The sequence below is a fragment of the Cuculus canorus genome, chromosome 27 (genome assembly GCF_017976375.1).
Source record: "Cuculus canorus isolate bCucCan1 chromosome 27, bCucCan1.pri, whole genome shotgun sequence".
NCBI classification, from domain to species: Eukaryota; Metazoa; Chordata; class Aves; order Cuculiformes; family Cuculidae; genus Cuculus; species Cuculus canorus.
In genome coordinates this window covers 3,713,191-3,736,292 of record NC_071427.1, presented here as the reverse complement: position 1 = coordinate 3,736,292, position 23,102 = coordinate 3,713,191, and the positions used below count along the sequence as shown (strand labels likewise).

The window sequence follows — 23,102 nt, the reverse complement described above, 5'->3', positions numbered from 1 at the left end:
GGTCTTGGCAACACGGGGCTGAGCGTGGTGCAAGCCCAGAAAAGCTGTCTAGCACACCTTCCTCCTAACCCATCAGTGGCCTTAAAGTCCAAGTATCCGTTCTGCTGGCCTTGCGCAGGTCTTTCCAAGGATGTGGAAACAACATCTGACTTCAAAAGCCTGGAGCAGAGGTGACCTCTGCTGAGGAAAGTGCTGACTGAGGCAGGACCGCGCTCGCACGCCGCCCGCATTGTCACCTCCGTCACACGGCATCCCTAACGGAAAGCTCCGCGAGCCCAGGAGAAGGCCAGGCAAGAGACAAGTCAGCAAATGAAAAGGGACTGCTCTGTTCCCTTCACGCCGACATCTCCAACTCAGCTTTTTCTTTTTCAAGGATATAAATTGAGGAGGTGAAAGGTGCTGCATGCGGTGGCGACTTCCAAATCACAGCCGTAGCCTGGAGGTGACTTGCTCTTTGCTGCAATGTTCTTGATGACGTGGGGAGGAGAGTAGGGCTGGAAGGAGGAGGAGGAGGCAAAAGTCAAAGCCCGGGAGCAGGAAAGAGCTGCAGTGTCCCTGCGGGAGCAGAGATGTCAAAAGGAATGAAAGGGAAAGGAGTCATGCAAGTAGGGAGAGCAGGAGCTAAGGAGCCTGGACATCGTGTCAGGAGCAGCAGAGGGTACAGGAGGGTGAACACAGGACACACTTGACGTGGAAAAGGCTTTAGAAACTTCAGGCTGAGTGAAGCAGTGATTAAGAGCCAATCTGGAGGGATCTTGAGGGATGAGAAAGGGCAGGAGCACCGGCAGTGCCTGATCATGGCTTTTAGGTCACAGGATTTAGGAGAGCTTCTGCTCCTCAGTGGACCGGGACCACGTTTGTGAACTTCTGGGCACGGTGGCAATCCCAGGTCAGACCAAGGCCAGCCAGGAGAGAAAACAAAAAGACAAAACCTGCAGCATATACACCCATGTCCTGGTTTAGACATGAATAAGGAGTTTTGCTGTGTTTCCTGGGCCCAGCGGGAGGAGGCAGCACCGAAACCATCCCTCCGGCTACACAGAGATGTCCTGTCAACACACCGAGCCCCAGGACCGGTCAGTGTGCAAAAACCTGAACCACTTCCTGAAAACAGAGCGTCTTCTGCGCACGTGAAAGCAAAGCCACGTACTATTTTCAGCCAACATAAATTGATCTGCTTTTATATGCCCGGTGTTGATATTCAAGTGCCAAGAACCAAACTGGCATCTTCCCATCAAGTTGCAAATCGTTACAGAACGCTTAGGAAGGACACATCGTTATCGGTGTGATACCCACAGCATAATCTGACCAGAAAATGAATGCAAATCTTGTGATTTCTTTGACACAAATTGATAAGATTCATCTTTCTCATCGAGGCTTTTCGCAGAAGCAAATTGCTACATTTTACCTCCAAGTACCATTTTCAGAAGATGGGTTTTGTCGTTTGTTGTGCTGTTACAACTCCACGCTGATCGAGTCTTAAATCCTTCTCTTCAGATTATAACCATGACAAACCGCAACAGGCGTTGTCAAAATCCATCTGGACTTCTTGCATATAAGTGTTCCAAACACCAACTTTGTTCCTAGAAAAGAAACTTCTTGGCTTTGAATTGAAGGAACGACAGGAGCACAAGTTTTATGAGGAGTGGCTGAGGGACCTGGGGCTGGTTAGGCTGGAGAAGAGGCTGAGGGGAGACCTTATCGCTCTCTGCAGCTCCCACAAAGGAGGTTGGAGTGAGGCAGATGCTGGGCTCTTCTCCCAAAGTAAGGGGATGAGAGGAAATGACCTCAATTTGCTCCAGGGGAGGTTTAGATTGGCTATCAGAAACAATTTTTTTCACTGAGAGGTGGTGAAGCCCTGGCAGAGGCTGCCCAGGGCGGTGGGGGAGTCTCCATCCCTGAAGGGGTTCAAAAAGCATGTAGACGTGGCACTTCTGGAGATGGTTTAGTAGGGTTGATGGTTGGACAGGATCAGCTTAGAGGTCTTTTCCAATCTTAATAATTCTACGATTCTGCTCCACACTGTGACACTCCAGGCTAAACAAATTTCCCATCTGCTGCAATCGTTTTGACACTTTCGGCTTTGCCTAGTGCTGCTGAACCTGGCACTTTGTCCTTTCTGCAGAACAAGATGCTCTTGACGGTGGTATGAGCTCATTTTTAACATCCACCATCTCCCAGCCAGCTCTTGTCTGGGGGAGGGTCAGGCTCCACGGCACATGCACCACCTCTGGGCTGCTGTAGAATCATGGAATGGTTTGGGTTGGAAGAGACCTCCAAGCCCATACAGTTCCACCTCTACCATAGGACACCTCCCACTGGATCAGGGGCTCCAAGCCCCATCCAACCTGGCCTGGAACCCCTCCAGGGATGGGGCAGCCACCACTGCTCTGGGCAACCTGGGCCAGGGCCTCCCCACTCTCACAGCAAAACATTTCTCCCTAAGATCTCATCTCAATCTCACTTCTTTCAGCCTAAAACCACTCTCTTTCATCCTATCCCTGCACTCCCTGATTCGGAGCCTCTCCCCAGCTTTCCTGGAGCCCCTTTCAGGACTGGAAGCTGCTCTGAGGTCTCCCTGGACCTTTTTCTTCTCCAGGCTGAACAACTCCAACTCTCTGAGCCCATCCTTGTACTGGAGGTTCTCCAGCCCTCGGATCATCTCCGTGGCCTCCTCTGGACTCACTCTGACAGCTCCATGTCCTCCCTCTGCTGAGCACTCCAGAATCAGACACAGGGCTCGAGGTTGGTTTTAACGAGAGGGGAGAAAATCATAGAATGGTTTGGGTTGCAAAGGACCATAAAGCCCATCCAGTTCCACCCTCTGCCATGGGCAGGGACACTTCCCACTGGATCAGGTTTCCTCTAAGCCCCATCCAACCTGGCCTTTAACACCTCCAGGGAAGGGGAAAATCCAGCATCGCCCTTTTGCCGGCAGGTGGCAGCAGTGAGGCAACTCCGGACAGTGTCACAAGTGACTTGGGTCTTCGCAGCAGCATCCTAAGGGGCACAGAGGACAAAGAGCCTTCTTGGGTCAAAGAGATGGGTCAGGAGAGGGTCTAGGGGATTAAGTTGGGTCCTAAATGGGCCAGAGAGCAAAAACGGCCACAGAGGAAGCCCTACGGCCTCAGGCTGCATGGGGACAGGGAACAGAAGCGCCCCGGGGAGCTGGAGTGACAAAAGGCAGCGTGGGGACAGGTGGGAGGGGAGCAGAGCAGAGCAAAGGGTCCTCAGGGAGCAGGGATTGAACAGGGGCATCCCTGAGGGCACAGAGGCAAGAAAAGTTTCTTAAAAAGAAAAAAAAAAGAGAGAAAAAAGTACTCTGAGGCCTCAGCCTCATAGGGGCACAGAGAGCAGCTCAGCTCTGCTCACTGTCCTTGGCCTTAGGGGAGAAAAAAAGAGGGAGAGGCAGCAAGGGAAGAGCTGCAGGGCTGGGCAGAGGGCTGGGGAGAGAGAAGGGTCACAAGCAGAACAGAAAGCAACACAGACCAGTGGAGAGGGACAGAAACTGGGAGGAACAGGCATCAGGGCTGAGTTTCACTTTCCAGTCAACACCAGACGTGGTTAAATCAGAACTGACCTACAACATACGGAGCTGTACCGGCAGCATCTCCAGCTGGGAGTGGTGGTGGCGCTTTCCACTCGTACTCCTTTATGGTGCCACTACCAGTGGAGAAATCAATGAGAACACACTGATCCTTCCTCTCTCTCAAATGAAGACAAGGACATTCACATCCATAGCTTCACGGACTCATCTCTTGGCCTCGCAGAGCTGAAAGCACAACCTTCTCTTCCCTTTATTGCCTCTCACGCCCCTCCACGAGGCGTCTGGCCAAAGACTCTAGAAACAAGAAATTAGTAGCCATAAACCGATTTTATTACTTTTGAAAAATGGAATGTTTCTCTAACAGAAACCTTAAGTGATGTTTGACTCAGAACACGTTTATTACAAAAAAAAAATAAAATATGGAAACCAAACCGACAAGTTGACAGAATACTTGGCTACAATGCGGCAGCAAGTCTTGATTTTTGTAATCACAAATTCAAGGTCATCCTGGTTAATAAAATTCTCCACCATTATCATCTGGCATTAAAAAAAAATATATATGTATATGTATAATGTATAGTGCTTTCAGTAGCGGCGGGTCACACGGGGTTCAGGCGCTCTGTTTGGCCGCTCCTGGCCTGCAAACACTCCTGGCATTCCGCTACTCGGCATCACCTGGCTCTGGTTTCCAACTTGTGTGAAGCCACCGCGCCTAAAACCAAGACGAGAGAAATCAAAAATTACCCAGAAAGTCAACACTGAGCCTGAGAAAAGATATTTGGTTTAGTTTTCTTCTACTTGATAACCCAGAGTGAAGCAGAAGCTCAAAGTCGGATGGGGCTTTGAGCAATCTGATCCAGTGGGAGGTGTCCCTGCCCATGGCAGGAGGGTGGAACTGGATGGGCTTTAAGGTCCCCTCCAACCCAAACCCTTCCATGATCCTGTGAATGTGGCTTAGGAAGAAACTTCCCAAAGCACAGGGTTTCCTATGGTCACTTGTGAAGGTGCTGCTGTTTCATCTCTGGCAACCACTTGCTGCTGCTCATTCCAAGAGGCAGGACACTGGGTTTAGTGAGACAGTCCCCCACTTTTTTTTTAACTAACACTTCTCTAAATTTGATCGGAGTTTTCTATACTTTTGGGTTGATCCATTGTGGGAACGCAGGGAACCAGAACAAGCAGTTCTTACCCCGACATCCCTCCTCGAGTCATCCCGTGGCCTGGTCCTGACTGACCAGGCAAGCTTCTATCACCACCTGGTTTAAGAAAAAGAAGAAAACAAAGAGACCAACTTTTGTGTTTTCCTAATAAAAAAAGCCACCTCGTTCCCAGAATTTTATTGGCATTCTCGGCAATGTTGTTAAAGCTCCATAGGAATTTTAACTGCCACTAGGAGTTCAGCAGCAGTAATTGGTAAGAGAAAACCACGATCACACTGGTAAGCAGCAAGTGTACCTTGCCATCTCTCATGATCCCGTCCCATCATTCCTCCAGCCACATTTCCCTGCCATGAACGATCTTGATGCCCCTCTAACTTTCGACCATGATCTCCCCAGTCACGTCCATCTCTTAAAAAAATAAAAGAACATCTTCTAGGCGCGTCCCTTATCCATTTAGCAGCATAGGGTAAAGCCACACCGTACCCCAGAGAAGCGCAGTTAATCGCTAATCGAGCTGTATCTATAGCCGCCCCATCATTGCAACAGAAACTGGTCAAAGAGAAATGATGAGAAACTTGCTGAACAGCGTCCTTCACACAACAAAGCAAGTCTTTTTCTGATCCGCAGAAACACCATGAGTATCACAATGTACTAAAATGCTTAAACAATTCATCGAATGCCATTCCTGTCTGGTGTATTTATGCAGAACTCAATATTACAGAACATCTGCCCAGCTCAACTGGTTGATTTAAAGAGAAATCGCTACAATTCCAGACGAGCCTCAGTTCCTCACACCCATTCTTGCAGAGATTTGAACTCAATTTCCTTAAAACCTGACCACTAGCCACAAATGAGACTTGTGTAGGCATTACTGGAGCAGCCGGTACAGGATTGAATCCCATCTGTAGAAAAGAAAGTTATTTACAAGAGAGCCAGTTATGAGCTGAGCTGTCTGAGCAGCTCTTCTCTACTCACAACAATGCTCCGTTCTCGTGGTGCATGGGGGAGCTACACATGTGAATTCCTTTCTTCTCCAGATGCTTGAAGGAAGTATCCAGAGAGAGGATTCACACTTGTCAAACTGCTTCCACTGTCACCCTTCGAAGGTTCACTGAGCATTAAAAGGTTAAGAACCGACACATGACTTCCCTTATTTCACAAGCACTAACCGGGTTTGTGGAGGTATCCCTCTCCCTTCACTCATTCTTCTGTCAGAGCCATAGCCACCCCAGCTATCCCGGGAGTGACGATCGGGCCCTCCGTGGCGTTCATCTGGGTAGTGCTGGAAGGCAAATGGTACAGAGTTACCCTAAGAATCAATAGAGGTTTTCTTTCAGGATAGAAAATACTCAGCTTCTCAGAAGTTTTCCCTCTATGTGCCATCAGAAAATAAAACACCAGCTGCCTCATTTTTCAGTGGTTCCATTGTTGCTGCATGTGGTTCACTTTAGGCGTTTATTTTCACAGCACAGCTTCCACACCGCTCGTGGATGACAGCGGGCTTTGTGTTCAGCAGGGTGGGGTTTTGCATTCAGCAGGATTTTATAAAGGCTTGCATTCTGACTCCAGATGTTTCATTTTTACACAGACTACCTGCCTTCTTCCTCTCTCTCTTGAGCAACGAAAGGCTTTGTGTACCACTGCGGTACTCATTTTCACACCTCTCCTCTCACAATTCTGCTTCGTTCTATCATGATAGCAGTTATACTCTACAGACCACTTAGACAAACATCAGAGTAGGGATTCTTCATCAGCTAAGGTTAAGACACCATAGCAACTCCCTCTTCATGCACTACAGACACCAAAGACTCAAGCAGCAAACTTTTTATCACCACATACCAGCCTGAAAAGACGCTGTACCATAGTTCACATCGCTTGGAGGTTTCCCCCTACCCTAATCTGTGGCTACCGCCCTAGAGAGCCAATAAATTAGATTACATTCTGCACATTAGTGTGCAAAAACAGTTGCTGCCTGAACACGTGCTCAGTTTAAACCCAGTAGTGGCTGCATTTAAGAAGCTGTTATTTGGTTATAACCCACCTGCCCATCTCGATCGGGTATTCCTCTTGAGCCGTCTCTCCTGCAATAAGAACAAGGAAGTTGCAGTTGAATCAACACAGTAATCGCAATTCTGATATCCATACAAAACGGTGCATGAAAATTTGTCTTCATCTGGCTGTAAACCTGAGAGAGCCAATGTTTAGTGGTGAGATATTCAAATGAGTTCTTGTTTCATAGCGCAGAAAAATGATACCAAAGTAACATCTATGACTAATTAGGTAAGGAAGGCATCACTAAATCACGGTCAGGTACTCAATGGTACCAAGAGAGAGTACCAGAAACGAGCGACAAACAAAACTGTGTGTTTTTTATCAAAACCTTTTGAGAGCAAAACAAAAGTCTCAACAGCACAACACAGAAAGTATCTCTGCATTCTGTGGAACTAAACATCTGTGTTAGCTAGGCTGCAAAGATGAAAAGCAAAAGGCAGATTATTAAAGCAAAAGGAAATGGCTAAACCTAAGGTTAATGAATAGGGATTCATAAACCAGATTTCCATATATCTCGAGAGAGACTGTAGGATCTCCCTCAGCATCACAGAAGACTAAATTGCAACTTGGTTTATCATCTTTATGTAGGCTCTTCCTGATATATCCATAAATTTTATGTCCCTTCCAGGACTGAAAGGGGCTCCAAGAAAGCTGGGGAGGGGCTCTTGATCAGGGAGGGCAGGGACAGGATGAGGGGGAACGGTTTTCAGCTGAAAGAAGGGAGAGTCAGATGAGATCTCAGGGAGAAATGTTCTCCTGTGAGGGTGGGGAGGCCCTGGCCCAGGTTGCCCAGAGCAGTGGTTGCCTCATCCCTGGAAGTGTTCAAGTGTTCAGGCTGGATGGGGCTTGGAGCCCCTGATCCAGTGGGAGGTGTCCCTGCCCATGGCAGGGGGTGGAAATGGATGGGCTTTAAGGTCCCTTCCACTCCAAACCATTCCACAACTCTATGATGTATACCCTGGACTGCAAGCACGTATAAAATTAGACACAAGAAATGCAGAAGCCCCTTTCTTTTGGCACCCTTCAAGTCATTCTTAACCGAAAAAGGGACACCTAATTTCCATAAAGATATAAGAAAAAAAGAGACAGTGCCTTGCAAATCTGTCCAGACAATGATCTTGGTATCGGCCACGATCCCGGTGGTCAAAGTCATGGAAGCGATCTTGACGACCGAAGTCAGAATGGTACCTATCATCCATTGCCATTCGCTTTGCCTCTGGCCAGTACGGGTCATCTCGCCTGCAAAACAGGTCACAATTACTGCTAATCTCAAAACAATCGTCCTTTCCTGCTCTCTTGATGTCAAATCTCATTCAATCCAATTACGTGAACAATTATTTCGGACTTATAATTAAAAAAACTGTGTTTTCCATTTCCTTTTCAGAGGAAACTAGGTTTATCAACATCATACAAAAAGTTTAATCTCAGCACATGCTGAAATGAGAAGGGAATTTATATCTGCTCCCACCAACAACTGTGCTTTAGAGTCAATACACCGTTTCTCAGTCACTCCTCTTTGGCAAACAGGAATTTTAAACCTGCTGTAATAAAACTCTGCTTACAGGCTTACAAGCATGACACTTGCCCTTTCTTAAGATCAATATTAAAGAGTTAAAAGCAACACATAAGTAGTCTTTCAGTTGTGAGCTCCCACAACTGATATAGCAAGACTATACACAATTTCGATACACATGCCTTAGAGCGCTCTATCTATAAACTAGGTGTGGTTGGAGAGTTTGGAATGTCATCTCAGTTATCATTACCTGCCATCAGGATCGTAAGGCCTCCTCATGGCAGATCTCCGTTCCTGTTCATACCGCAGCTGTTCCTGCTGACGTCGCAGCTCTTCCCTCTCTCGCTGGATCCGTTCCTGTTCTCGTCTCCTTTCCTGCTCTATGTGCATTCTTTCTCTCTCCAATCTCTCCCTTTCCAAGCGCTCTCTGTCAAGACGCTGCCTTTGAAATTCAAGTCGCTCTCGTTCTCTCTGGAGCCTCTGTCTTTCATCCCGCTCATGAATAGCTTGAAGCCGTTGTTCTCGTTCTCGCCTCTCTCTCTCTCTATTTGAAAAAGAGATATTTTGTTTTCAATTGACAATCTCAAGTCTAAACTTTAATGCTTCCTTGTTATGGGTGGGGTTTCTTGTTTGCTTTTTTATTCTTTTAAGTTTATTTTTCTCACTACCTGCTTAAATGTCAATCATCTCAACTAATCTGTAGCTGCTTTGGAGGGGGAAGTCCCTACAGAAGAAGGAAGCGCTCTGTGTACATAACTCCATTTCTAAGTCAGCTCCCACAAAACCTTCATAGAGGACAGTGTGCCCTAAGACTCAAGATTGACAAACAAAGAATTTACAAACTTCCAGGGAAAAACAAAGTATGGCAATCCAAAACTGAGCAAGGGGAACGCAAGATCTGAAAGTGCCTACAAGTGTTATTATTTAATAAGAGGCTCCCAAAAAGTACAGGCCTACACAACATTCATTCCAGTAGCAAAAACATTCATGATTTGGCATTATGCTTGTCGTACTGATAGTTTGGTATCAAATCTACTTGAGATACTAATGCTGGTGAGCCGTCACGACACTGCTTTGCAGCCTGTTCCAAACAGATAAGGGAAGTTAAAACAAATGCCACTCAAAATGCAGAGGAAAACCGGGAGAACTCACCGGCGTCTTTCCGTTTCCCTGATTTCTCGCTCCCTTTGTCTCTGACGCTCACGTTCTCGCTGTTCTTTGATCTTATCAAATGATAAAATATCTTGCTTTTCTTTGCTCTCGGATTTGCGATCCTGGCTTTTTGTACTCTGAGTTAAACCAAAACAATACATTAGCCAAACGCAGTCCATTTTTAGCTAAAATCCCTAGGCAAAGGGACTACCTTATGCCAACCTGAACAAAACCTAACGAACCTTCCCAGAGTTAAATAACGGCGGAATTCCATGGAAAGCAGGTTGGGGAAAAGCACCCTGAATTGGGTTAGAACTTCTAGAGTTTAAATGTATATAAATACCAGGGGCACATGATCTGACTTGCACCAGAGGCAAACGATACACCGTTCTAAAGGTCACCAGTCGCTGCACTCCACACTCAGAGAAACACATAATACTATTTTCATATTGCAACTCTATTACTTCAACTAGGACAGCGGCGAAACTAAAGTAGGCGAAGCATTAGCATTTACCTTTGCAGCACCTATAACAGACACTAATGCTAATACGCAAGGCAAAAAACCCTTAAACATATGCATATAAAGGTATCTGATGCCTATTTTTACACAAATGCTTCTCTGGAAGTTGCACTTACCCTCTCTTTTGATGTAGATGTTTTCACACTAATAACTGGTTCTCCTTTAGATTTATCCATTACCACTGTCCTTTCAGTTCCACGACTCGCTAGAAAACAAAATATAACCAAGAATAACATGCAAGACATTGAAAAAATCTTGAAAGATTTAAAACTGTCATGATATTAAGCAGTAAAAAGTTATTTCACGGAAGTGTTAATTAACTTACGGCAGATACATTCACAATTTAAATAGCTTACCAAGATTTGGCCAAGTTTGGGATTGGAGCACTAAAGCTATCACAAAACTATCATGTTTTCTGGCAGGTATAAGTTAAAAGAAAACAAATTTAATTTCACTCCTCTGCTTGCAAAATATTTCCCTTTGCCACAACTTTAAAAAAAAAAAAGCCAGAAAGGCACACAGACTCTCACACTGTGTCAGTTCTAAACCCAGCAACAGTTCCATAAAATTCAAAGTTTTTGAGTATTTAAAGCCCAGTAATTATGAAAACTTTGTTGCTAAGTTTTCGAGATATTTTCTGACGGTGTTTTTTGTTCATCAGGAAGACCTCAGTATTACTAAGCACGCTTCATGGTCTTTTTACTGAATTATGAATTGCATCTGATACAAACACTGAGGATTGCAGAAGCTGAAGTCGTCTAATCAGCCACGATTCTGAACACTTATGCTTGCTCTTCCATTTCTTACTTAGCTGGTAGAGGAAATATTTTTTGATGCAAAGCAAAAGCTTTGTTGTTGCAGTCACTTATATTCTTTGTACTCATTTTTTAAATAAAAGAAGTATCCTTAAATAGCATTTCGGAAAGGCAGCAGAATTACCTGATTTGCTTGCCCTAGATCTATCAGAGGATCCGGCCTTTTGCTCATCTTTCTCTTTTCCTTCTTTTTCATCTTTTCCATCTTTTTCTGATTTCTTAGCATCATCTTTTTTGTCAGTCTTCTCCTCCTTCTTAACACCGACAGACCTACAGGTAGATTTTGCTTTAATACAGAACGTAATAAGAAGTGCTATACAACCACTCCGCGCAAGCCAACTATGTTAAAAAAGAAAACCACCTCCCTAAAAAAACACAAAAAATACTGTCAGCTCCCCTCGGCAACACCTTCCATGCTGCTGTGCCGGAGCCAATGCATAGTTGCACATAAAATTAAGAACAGCAACTAATACTAAGCTAAAGCTGATGAAAAATGGGAAACAGATAACCTTCTGAATATTTGGAGACTTAGTGTGCTAGAAGAGAACTCTTCCATTCTGCCTATAAGTAAGATTCACTCGGCATAGGGGGAAGAGGGCCCACCCAGAAAGAGGTTGAGCACCACCAAAAGAGCTTTCATACACAAATACCATAAACATTCGATGCAAGCAGGCCAGCCTGCCAAAGCATCAAATCAGCCACAGCTTTTACATTTGATGAGAGAACAAAAGGCAGTAAAGCAAACTGCCCTTTCAAAAGCAACAGACCACTTGAAAAACAAATACTGGACTATCACTCACTAACCATGCAAAGATATAAGACTAAATCCCAGAAATGTATTTGTCAGTTAAAGAACCGACCAACCAAGAGTCAGATCAGAGAATGAATGGTTCCGATTTTATCTAGAAACAAGTTGACTTGGCATCTCTTAATAATTTTTGGTACTAAAATGCATGCCGAGCTCCGTATTTCCAAACAGGGCCCATTAAGACGTACTCACTGCTGCAAACACCAATTTCAATGTTTCAAGTAATATTCCTATTTCAGATGCATTGCGAAACAGGAAATTGAGATTCTATGACAAGTTACTATTTGCTTTGGTCACATGGTTGCACTTCAAATGAGGGGCCTTTCAGCACAGAAAAACACCAAAAAGTACTTTACTTCTCAGATTTGGACTCCGAAGGATGGTGCCTGTCTTTTTCCTTCCTTGTTTCACCTTCCTTCTTGTCTGAAGGCTTCTTCCCAGCTGGTTCATTTTTCGCCTAGAATTTTAGCCAGAAATATATTTGTAATAAGAGACAGACATGAAACTGGCACACTTTTAATTCCATTACACTGTCACGGAATACCTATCACTTACCCTTTCCACAGAAATCATTTTTCCATGCAGCTCCGTTCTGTGGAGATGATTAATACACTTGGTAGCTTCTTCAGATGTTGACATCGTAACAAAGCCATAACAGCGAGCACCAGGACTGCGAGCGTTTGTCACTACTTTCGCACCGACCACCTTTGGGGGAAAAAAATATTTGGTGTTTGCATATTTGTCACCAAATAAATTTCAACTTAATCATAATCTGAGCCGCTCCACCAGTCCCCACACAGCGTAGCACCTATTCACTTTTCACAGGGAGGAAATATGCCCAGCAGACAACATTGCATGATGAGAAGAATGAAGACATTTTCAACGTTTCTAAGCTCGTCTGACAGGCAGCAAAGGTAAGACTGCTGTTTTAACTCAACCTCTATGCTGTTGGGCCAACTGTGTTCTAGAAGCATCTCACTAAAGACTACTTCACCAGAATATTATGTGAACAGTGTTGACACACAAGCTCAAGTCAACAGCAACACAAACACAGCTGAGAAGGTTCAAATTTTAGATCATTCCACATAGATTCTGAAAAAAGTATGAAACAGAATTGTATTAAACGGACAAATCTGATTGTGGAGCAGTCTGTTGATACTGCTCTGCTGAGAAAGAGACTGCCATAATAGCCAGCTCAGGCAATTCATCTTCGAGTGGTTGAGAGGTCAATAACTTTAGGAAGACGTTGTATGTGCAGGGACAGTGAGGATGTGATAATATTCATTCAAAAAATCCAAACAAAAAACTACCACCACATTGCCTTTTTCTTACAGGACACCTCTGCTAGCTTCTATCCACAAAAACAATCTCTGACAGCACGGACACACACGTAGCAACAGAGGCGTTTAACTAATTACATTCAGGAATGTATCAAGAGGAAGGGGAGATAGTCATGGAAAGAGCTCCCATCCACAACTTCTGCTCGCGTGTCCTAGCTGATATGGAAGAACAAATCAAAGTCTGCCCTCAAAGACTAGATTTCTCAAAGGAACACCTTTTGAAATGGAACAGTTTAAACCAGCATTAACTATTGCTGGACACCCAAGAGGTATAATTAGACCACAGCACAACAGATGCTGACCCACCAGTCCCTCCTATCAAGGACTGCCTTACTTTTATACATATTTGACAGAGATTCTCTGAAACCTGGATTTCTGCCTGCCTCTCTACCCATTTCAGACCACCTTCTAGATTAAAGTATGCTACTTACAGACACAGAGTTTCAATAGAAGAAAGTGCTTTGCCTACCCAGTTATTCATTGGGAAAAATAGATTTATGGTCATTCTTTTAAAGGGACAAAGTTGTTAAGTTACATAACTGCTTCGTACCTTTCCATATTTGCTGAAAAGATTCTTCAGGTCTGTAGCTCTCGTAGAGGAGGAAAGCCCACTAACCCACAGATTTCTGCCTGAACCACTCCCAGCACGGCCTAGGGTACAAAAAGCCCAAACATAAAAGCCCATGCAGTGCAAGAACGCAACAGTGAAAGTCATCTCCCCAAAACCCACTTTAATTGGAAGAGGTTTATGAAATAAAAACAATCTCAAAATCAACAGACAAGTTGCAGCCTACAAAAATGAACTTCTCAACTCCAAACTCTTGATGCATTTGAACAGCCCACAGGCTTCAATCTACACATTGTCTTCCTACACTTCAATAATTTTTATTAGCATTACAAAGCATTAAATGTTAATTCACAAGAGACTTCTTTTACCAGAACTGTGGGTTAGTAAGGTTCCAGAAATTACATGAACCGAGATCTGCAATTCATGCTTTGAAGGCCTATGTTACAACTGCATCAAGAGTTCACTGAATGAACAGTCCTCACCTGAGTATAAATCTATATATTTAGGCAGCTGTTGAGATCTTTCGGACAAATCCTGGTCTTGCTGGTACCTATCCCCACTTACAAAGCCAGTGGGACTCCAATATAATTATTACAGTACAGATACACATGGTGAGGGAGTTAACCAGACACGAAAATAAGCAATGCAAGAAAAGCAAATCAAAAAGCAAGCAGAACTGCTATTCTATTCGATCCTTCAAATGCTTATTTACTACAACTCACTTACAAGTAATGGTTAGATTTGACCCTGTAATGTTTTTTAAGCCATTTGGACTTACTAAAAAAAAAAAAAACCGAAAAACCAAAACATACCTTTCTCATCTTTGGGGCTTATCTTTGTATCTTTGTCCTCATCAACAGCGCTAAAGACAAAACACCACGTTATTCAACTGATCATACACAAACAGAATATTAATTCTAGATTGTGCACTAAAATCAGATACCTACCAGTAAATTTGCTCTGAAATAAACACTATGTTTGCAAATTTATAGAACAGTGACAGGAAATATGGGATTCGTAGCCATAAATGGACAATTCTGGTTTCCAGTTGACAAAAATAACAGTAATTTAAGAAAACAACCTTTGAAGGTTGAGGAAAGAAAGAAATCAAACCCTCTGCGCTTAAAAAAAAATAAAATGTCTGCACATGTAGAAATAAAACAGACTCTTTAGGAATAGGCTACAATTTCATCAGTCGCGGTGGCCAATTGAAGGAAACAGCTTATTCGCATCACTTAATGACCAATGAAAAAAGATAGCATCTGGTCTAGAACGGAGAAAAAACAAACCTCTTTTTCTGATCACCGCCCTCACTGGCTGAGGACTCTTTAGTAGCAGGGGGTTCCTCAGAATTAGCTTTCTCTTCGCTTTTCTTGCCATCTTCTTTGCTAGCTTTGCCTTCGGGACCTGCGCCTTTTTCCGCTGTTTCCCCACTAGAGGCTTCCAGGCCTTGGGAGCGTTTGCTACTCTGATCGCTTACGCTCTCTACTACTACGCATTCACAGTCCGGCTTCTCTTCCTCTATTGTCTGTTCACTTGTCTCCCCTTTTGCTACAACTAAACGCTTTGCTTCCTTCCTTGCCAAAGCTTGTGCCGATTTGCTGTCCAAATCTAAAGCATCTTCCTCCAACTGAGCGGCGGCAAGAGCGTCCTCTTCCTCCGCCAGCCTCTTGCCTGGCAACGCGTTACTCGCTTCCTGTGCATGTGGCCGCTCCGCTTCGGAAGTTTCTTCGTTAAGTACTTCAGATTTACAAGTTTCCCCCAAAATGTCGAGTATTTTCTCATTTTCTACGGATTTAACAGGAATAGAATGGCACAAGATTTAATCACCAGGGAAATACAGCAATCACAAATGTGGAACTGGCATGGCTGCCACACTAACACCAAGAGAACTTCTAAGCTACACAGAGATTGGAAAACCCTAGTGTACACAGTGTTAAAAGCCCTACGCTAACTCCTCGCTCACAAACTACCACATCAGCCCTACAGTGTAAACAGGCAAGAAAAATGCCCCCACAGAGTTAACAAAAACCTTCTGGCTGATCCTTGATGTTCTTCATCAAAGCGTTCAGCTTTCTTCTCTAGTTAGCTTCCAGAGTCCGAGATGCTTAACTGAACGTATCAAGGCACTGAGGGTTCAATTTCCAACTTTCTGTGATATTCTTTTAGCAGAGTCCAACATGAGAATCGAGCATCTTCTGGTGGTGCGTGAGTGTGTTTGCAGTCCAGAAAGCTAATAGGATCTGTAGAAAGTTCCTGCGATGAGAATGTATTCCTTCTTCCGAAGTCAGGCACTCCTTAATGTCTGTTCTTGCAGCCTTGCATCGCCTACGCTCCTGTATTTATATTCACAGAACTACAGTACGGTGTGATATCACAAGATCTGTTTTCAGAACCTCTACTTCTTTAAGGCTCATTCTTTAACTTCACTGCAGGCAACAGTTCTAAGGAGCCACGTCCTCTCATTAAATGCACGTTTTCATAAAGCGGTTACACACAGATCTGGTGATATGACTGGGTTTCCAATCTCTATGACCCTGCATGACCTGGATTGTCCATCATAATAACGTACTGTACAGTAATGCATTTAGAAAAAAAACCCCAAACAACGAGGGACACAAAAAGAATTAAATGAAGAATGAAACTGTTTCAATGCCCAAGACTTTTTTTTGTTGTTTTCTTTTTTAATTTAAACAAATTAAAAAAACCCAACAAAAATCAAACAACGAATCAAAAAACCAAAAAAACACCAACCCAAAAAAATCAGTACCTGGCTCCAAAGGTAATTCTTCAAGTTCCTGTAGTGAAAAAGATAAAAAGAGATCTATCACTATACCATAAGAAATCAAGATGTTAGTCCAAATGATGCACCTCACCCTCCCAAGACTGGGGAGAATTTAAGGAAACAATTACTACAATACCTCCTATTTCAGCTTTGAAAACATTGCATTTTAAATCAATTTCTCCCAAGAAGGTTTAACATTACTGTTTAACATCTTCAAGCTTTATGAAATGCGTAAAAATATGTTTCTCAAATTCAGACACCTGTTAAACACAGGGTACACATTTGCATGGATAAATAAACTCACAAATTTAAGCAGCATAGAGCAAAGCTTCTCTGTGTCACTTCCTCTAGATTCTACTCTATGAGTTTTGCTTTCTGAAAACAGGATCAACAGAAACACCAGCTTCACTTGGAGCTACAAGTGTCCTTATCCTACCATGAGTTGTCTGGAAACAAGGCCAGTATTTCAGGAATAGATCAGTTTTAGCCTTCTTGTCAACATGAGATATGTGCACTTTTAATGGACGCTAAACAGAAGGTAAGGCATTAAGTTGGTTTCTGTAACATAAAAAGAATCCAACCGCTCACCCAAACTCACTACGATAAATACATTTTATATATATATCTGACCTGATAAGACAGGCGTCACTGTCCCCATGATTAAATTAAAATGGCCTAAGTCCTTATTCTTCGCAGAATAAGAATGCACTCGCTGCGTACTACCCGTACAAACACTGGTTCAGCACACAATACACTTTATATGGTACACACGACGCTTTTTTGTTTGTAAAGAAAAACTGGTTACTATTTACCTTTATTACAGTTAAATCGGATGAAGAAGCATCTAAAGTGTTTCCAACATCTTCAACCTCTACCTTTAAAAAGTAAATGAAAGACATTCTGTTATCTATAAAGAATGGTATTGTGAATGAGACCCGCATGAGAAATCAAACGTTTCACTTTCACTGACAACTGACATTAGGCAAACGTATCTACCATCTAAAACAACCAGTAAGGATAAGAGCCAGCCAATAATCCCACGCCTCTTCCCAGTCCCCACCAACTGAACAAGCTTTCTCCATTACCTCTCAAATGTTGGTCAGCTCCCAAAAAACTTTTAAGGATGAGGATTCCTACAGCAAACTTTCTTGTACTCTTTCTCTCAGTAACAACATAGAGCCAAAAAGTTTACTGACTCAATAGCTGTTTTCTTTACAGATAAAAGAGTATAGGAGCTAATTCACACTTCTGTAGTTCAGCCACTGAAAAAAACTGCTTCCTGGCTATTTCTGCTGGACTTTTGTGGGGCAGGGATATGCTTGGGGACAGGAAGTCATGCTTATTTCTGCAGCTTTCAGATTTGGGGGACACTGAACAACCCAACTTTAGAATCTTCTAGTCCAGACTAACGACACCATGTGCACACCCAACAAAGAGCTACACTTCCCTATTAGGTGGGGCAAAAATATAACTGTCTTCAAAGGCTTTGTTGGACATTTCAGAAGATAAACACCTGACTTTGGGAAAAAAACATTATCATCTAACAGCCAGACAGACATGGAAAGCCAACACAAAATACTTTCAACAACTGAGTAACTGCAAGACCCTATCTTAACAGAAAAATAATCTAAAGTATTCCCAGAACGTTGCTGTTCAGCTCAAGTAAATAAACATCACATGTCTTCTTAAATAAAGGAAAGATATGAAAATGAGAACGTAAACATAAAGTGAAGCAGGGAATTCAAAGCATGATTAAAACAAATGCTTAATTTGCATAGTCATGTGTACAAACAACATCTAAGCATTTTAAAAATCAAGAATGCTACTTCTACAAATATGTAAAAGAAGAAAAAGCAATGATGAGAACCAGTAGAGCCCCGAATTGTTTCAAATAATCTTTAGCTACTGTTTTGCTATTTAATTAAATAAAAAAACAACTCTTGATTCCACACACATAAGAGATGCATACCATCACTACTGGTATTTCTCTTGATTCTTCTTTAATTTCTGAAAATTGTGGGGATGCCTCCAAGTTACCTACAGCATATTCTGTAGGCTGATCTGGAAGTTCTTTCACTTCTGCATCAGCATTTTCTTTACTATCAGACAGTGAGTCAAGAATATTATCAGCACTGTAATCCTCTCCGCAATCTACCGCATTGCCATTATCTATTTCAGCTTCATCTAACACACTAATATCCATCATGTCAATATCCTGCAAGTTATCCAAACTTGCTTCAATATCCTCCTGTAAAAAGAAAAAAAGTATATAATAGTCATTGTAACTTGAAAGCAACGCTATCACTACTTTGCTTCAAACACAGCCTCACGTACCTGTCCATCTCCCGAATCCTCTTCCAGGCCGTTATCTTCTACTCCCTCTTCATCTGGTCTACGTCCTAACAATATTATGATCATTAGAATGAAAAGGAGGTAACAATATGTATCCTTCAAGTTTGGTTTTTTTTTTCATTAGCATTGGTATGCCATTCAGTTTAGGGATCTGCTTATTCCTGATTTTCCATGACTGAGGGTTTATAGCCCATCCCAGTTCAGTAACTGACAAACATCCTATTGTCACGAGTTCAAGCACTGCTGTGCACTCCCCTCAACAATGGCTCAGTTGAGACTGCAGTGACTTATTACCTCAACCTCTCATTTCTTTACAGATATTTTCTAGAAGGTAAAAAGAAGCAACAAAACAAAAAGCCCATCACATATCAAAGAAAAAAACAGTTCTGCTGTGCTTCTTCCACCTGTGAGACATGGTAACAGAGCTGGCCTTACTGAAAACACTAGTTTACTAGTTTCAGCACCAAATAGTGACCCCTCAAACTCAGAGTTAAGAAGTTGCTTCATCTTTTATGAATGTTGTTTTGCTCCGAAACTATAAGTTAATTACAATAAAAAATGGAAAAGGGTTTTACAGCCAAGAGAAACATCTCTATTTCCATCCCAAAGTACTGTAACCTACATTAGGTATTTATCTGAGACTTGAAAACTAACGCGATTACCAAAGATCTCTCTTTCACCCACAGTTGTGACATTTGTTCTCATTCCAGTTCAGATTTCACATTTTAGTCTGCAAGCAAATGTAATGTCATTCCAAATCGGATGCAACGACAAAAATCTGAGTCAAACAAATTAGTTGGCAAAACATTCCAGCTTCATCTCACAAATTTATGGTTTGTGTAAGCCAAAACTAATAGTTTAATTAAAATCCTTCATCTAAACAAGTTGTTCTGCTCAGCTCTAACATAAGTTTCAACACTTGATTATGAAATAAGACCAAACTCTGCCAATTAACTAATTTTTAAAAACTAATAGCTATTTTTAAAAAATTATGCAAGACCATGTTTCACCATCAGAGAACGATTAGAAACCTCACGCATAGACAAAGCCTTAAAAACATATCTGATTTCAAATATTGATTAAAAACCAGTCTTCCAGGGAGAAAAATGAGACAGCTATTAGCTACAAAGCGCAAGCATAACAAGCTACAGAGAGCATTTTGAATTTGCTAGAAACACTGCATTTCTAACTTAATTCCTCAAAAGTAAAGGTATAAAAACAATTACCTATTTTGAAACCACCGACACCGCGTCAAGCTTTACTTAATAATTCCTGTTACAAGTTTCGGGGAACTCTAGGAACAAACCAACAGATCCTTCAAAAGGACCAAATCCACCTTATTAAATAGCACACAGTTCTGTGAATAAATGACCGGTAAGTTTAATCCCATACCACACATCCCTAGAAACTTAGTCCAAACGTGGGGAAGGGTGCCAGAAACACATGACATTAGTCAGAATCAAAGAACAGAAGGTTCAACTGTTCTTAATTTCTTCCAGAGAACCAGTTTGACCCAAACCTGGCTCAGATAGGCAATGTTGGCTTCAGCTTTAAGATTGCAAAACATTCAGCAGCAGTGCCAAAATTAAACTAAGTACTTTTTGGAAAAGGAAAAGCAGACTTCAGGAAAAAAAAGATTAGCAAGGTTCCATTTAATGAGTAAAAGGTGCTAGAGAACCCAAGGGGGATGGGGTGGAGATCCTCTCTAACTGCCCTGTACCTTTGCTGCTTCTTTTTGGAGTTTTCTTCATGATATTTTCTGAAACCACTGGAATTTCATCAGGATTCCCCCCTTCCTCCTCAATAGCCTAATAAGGGGAAAAGATAAAGATACATATGAAGACAGATAAAAATTCGATTTGAGCATTTCTATTGAGTTAAAGAACTAGTCACCAGAGGCAGAAAAATACTGAAACAAGAACCTAGAGCTATGAGTTAGCAGAAACGTGGATACCCAAGCCAAAAACCACCAGGTCAAAGCAACATGCGCACAGCAATCAGTAACGTGTTGGTGTAAAGTTTCTGAGAAGCAGTCAGCAGCATAACCTAGACAAAAAAAAAGGTCAGTGCTACTGCGTCTGTAACAGTGTAGATGCCCAGGTTGTTATGACAGAGCAAGAACCTCGGCTCCAGGAGACAGCATGCATCTGTTGAACCAGAGCGGGCCGCATGCTGCTAACATGCCAAACATTCTGATGAGGATACAGTGTACATGCTACAGCTAGAGAGGCAGGAAAAAAAATCACTATGAAGCAGAGAGACTAGCCTTCCAGTACTGAAAGGGGGGGGGGGGGGCTACAGGGAAGTTGGAGAGGGAGTCTTGATTCCAAGAATTAAGAGATACAGCAAGAGAGAACAATTTTTCAGCTGAAAGAGGGGAGATTGAAATGAGACCTTAGGAAAAAATGTTTTCCTGTGAGGGTGGTGAAGCACTGGCCCAAGGCTGCCCAGAGCAGAACTTATAGCTACCCCATCCCTGGAGGTGTTCAAGGCCAGGTTGGATGGGGCTTGGAGCAACCTGAAGCAGTGGGAGGCGTCCCTGCCCATGGCAGGGGTTTGGAATTTCGAGATCTTTTCCAACTCAAACCATTCTAAAATTCTATTCTGTGATCCTAGCGAACTCGGGAACAAAATGCGCGGCAAAGCCCGGTTCTGCATGAAGTGGGGAGGAGCCACCCTGTGCTATGCAGGCAATACAAAAAGTAGCTACTATTACAAAAACTGGAATAATTTGATTTAAGCTAAAGTAAAGTTCATCCAAGCAACTGTAGTTTTTGAAAGTTAGACACAATGTCCCACTGATATTGTGTCTATATTATAGAATGCTTTTCATACCATGTTTTTTCAGTGATTTTCCAGACACTTAAGTCTTGTGTTCAGTATGATCTGTGCTCAACAGAGGTGTCTTTTCCTGCAATCACCTGCTTGCAGTCTTTCCCCATCTCAAATGCAAGAGCTCAAGCTGCAGCCAGCTCCGAATTAGCAAGTGATTGGACTGTTGTGAAGTTCATGACAACATTAAAACTTGTCCTTAAAAAGGTAATAGCAAATACATATAAGAAAACATAGAATCATAGACTAGTTTGGGTTGGAAGGGACCTTAAAGATCATCCAGTTCCAACCCCCTGACATGGGCAGGGACATCCCAGTGGCTCAAGCTGCCCGAGGCCCATCCAACCTGGCCTTGAACCCCTCCAGGGATGAGGCAGCCATCACTTCCCTGGGGAATATGTGTAAGATTTCTGAGAAAATTTATCCGTATGCCTGCAAGTGGGAAATCTCTGCCAGCTCGTCTCTGCACACGTCTGATGGGGATCGCTCTTTCACGCTGCCCAAGCTTGATAAAGGCTTCTTAATTTCTACAGCTCTAAAACGAGTCTAGAGAGTTCATTTCCCGGCATTTTCAGGATCGCAGCTACTTCTTGGACCAACCGCTCCCTCCGGGCTCCTCAACCCACCCCCGGCGCCACTATCCGCCGCAGCGCCCCCCGTGCAGCCGTCCCTCACCTTCCTGAGCCGCTCCATGAGGACGCTCTTGTTGCCGCCGCTGTCGAGGTTCCGTCGCTTCAGCTCGGCGCGCAGGTCGATGACTCGCAGCTCGCTCAGCCGCCGCCGCGTTTCTCCCTCACACCCAGAGGCTCCATTCCCGCCGCCTAAGAGCGCGAGTTCGCCCTGCGCGGCCGCCGCTTGGCTCTCCGCCATGGGGGCCGTGGTGTCGACGGGCACGCGGGGGAGCGAGGCGGAATGAAAACAAACGGGCCCTGAGGAGACGCGGCGGCAGCACAAAATGGCGGCAGGAAGGGGAGGTGCCGCCACCGCAGGGGCCGGACGGGCCGCGCACATGCGCTGAGGGGACCTCACGTGGAACCTCTCATTGCGCATGCGCGACGCCGCCGCTGGCCGCTCCTGCTACACTGCGCATGCGTGTGGGAACCGAGGCTTGCGGCAGCCACAGCCGCACTGCGCATGTGGTGCGCGGGTGCTCTGCAGATGGGTGCCTCGCCGCGACGGAGGGCGGCAGCACTGCGCATGCGCAGAGGAGCCGGCGGCACCGTGCATGAGAGATCCCGCTATGGTCCCTGCACTGCGAATTCACAGCGGTTCCTCAGGCAGGGATGCGCAGCCCCAGGCTACTTCCGTGCACTGCGCATACGTACAGCCCCTCCCCTCCGGAGCATGAGACCACAGCTGTGCATGCGCACCAGCTTCGCGCCCTCTGCACACCTTCGCTCCCTGAGAGATGCGCAGCTTGTTCCCGCCCTCTGCGCATGCACAGAAGCTCACGCACCGCCCCCAGCTCTGCGCATGTGCACCACCTTCGCGCCCTCTCCGCACGCATACGCGGTCCCAAGCTATTCCCGCCCACTACACGTGCGGACACTCCTCTCCGCAGCCTGCAGCTACAGCTGCGCATGCGCACCAGCTTCGATGCCCAGCTCCGGGCTGTTCCCGTTCTCTGCGCATGCTTAGACACCCCCTCCGTTCCGAAG

General features: G+C 44.0%; 1 protein-coding gene across 3 annotated transcripts; it reads right to left on the bottom strand.

Moving 5' to 3' along the window:
- Positions 1-3,858: 3,858 nt before the first annotated feature.
- Positions 3,859-22,509, bottom strand: LOC104065305 (scaffold attachment factor B1). Of its 3 annotated transcripts, XM_054049902.1 has the most exons (21): positions 22,120-22,509; positions 20,333-20,420; positions 18,595-18,659; positions 18,230-18,508; positions 17,073-17,135; positions 16,246-16,273; positions 14,765-15,263; positions 14,288-14,337; positions 13,458-13,558; positions 12,123-12,272; positions 11,924-12,024; positions 10,884-11,029; positions 10,061-10,149; positions 9,425-9,561; positions 8,523-8,816; positions 7,852-7,998; positions 6,749-6,788; positions 5,877-5,989; positions 5,003-5,115; positions 4,737-4,803; positions 3,859-4,259 (listed from the first exon to the last, which is right to left on the bottom strand). In XM_054049902.1, exons 1-21 carry the CDS (start codon positions 22,492-22,494, stop codon positions 4,133-4,135), a joined length of 3,072 nt encoding a protein of 1,023 aa, XP_053905877.1. In that variant the 5' UTR covers positions 22,495-22,509; the 3' UTR covers positions 3,859-4,132. The 3 variants fall into 3 exon arrangements, 2 of the variants coding, with proteins under 2 accessions (XP_053905877.1, XP_053905878.1); XM_054049903.1 differs by lacking the exon at positions 20,333-20,420 and having other exon boundaries at positions 3,862-4,259; positions 22,120-22,185; XR_008447248.1 differs by lacking the exon at positions 5,003-5,115 and having other exon boundaries at positions 4,188-4,259.
- Positions 22,510-23,102: the final 593 nt, after the last annotated feature.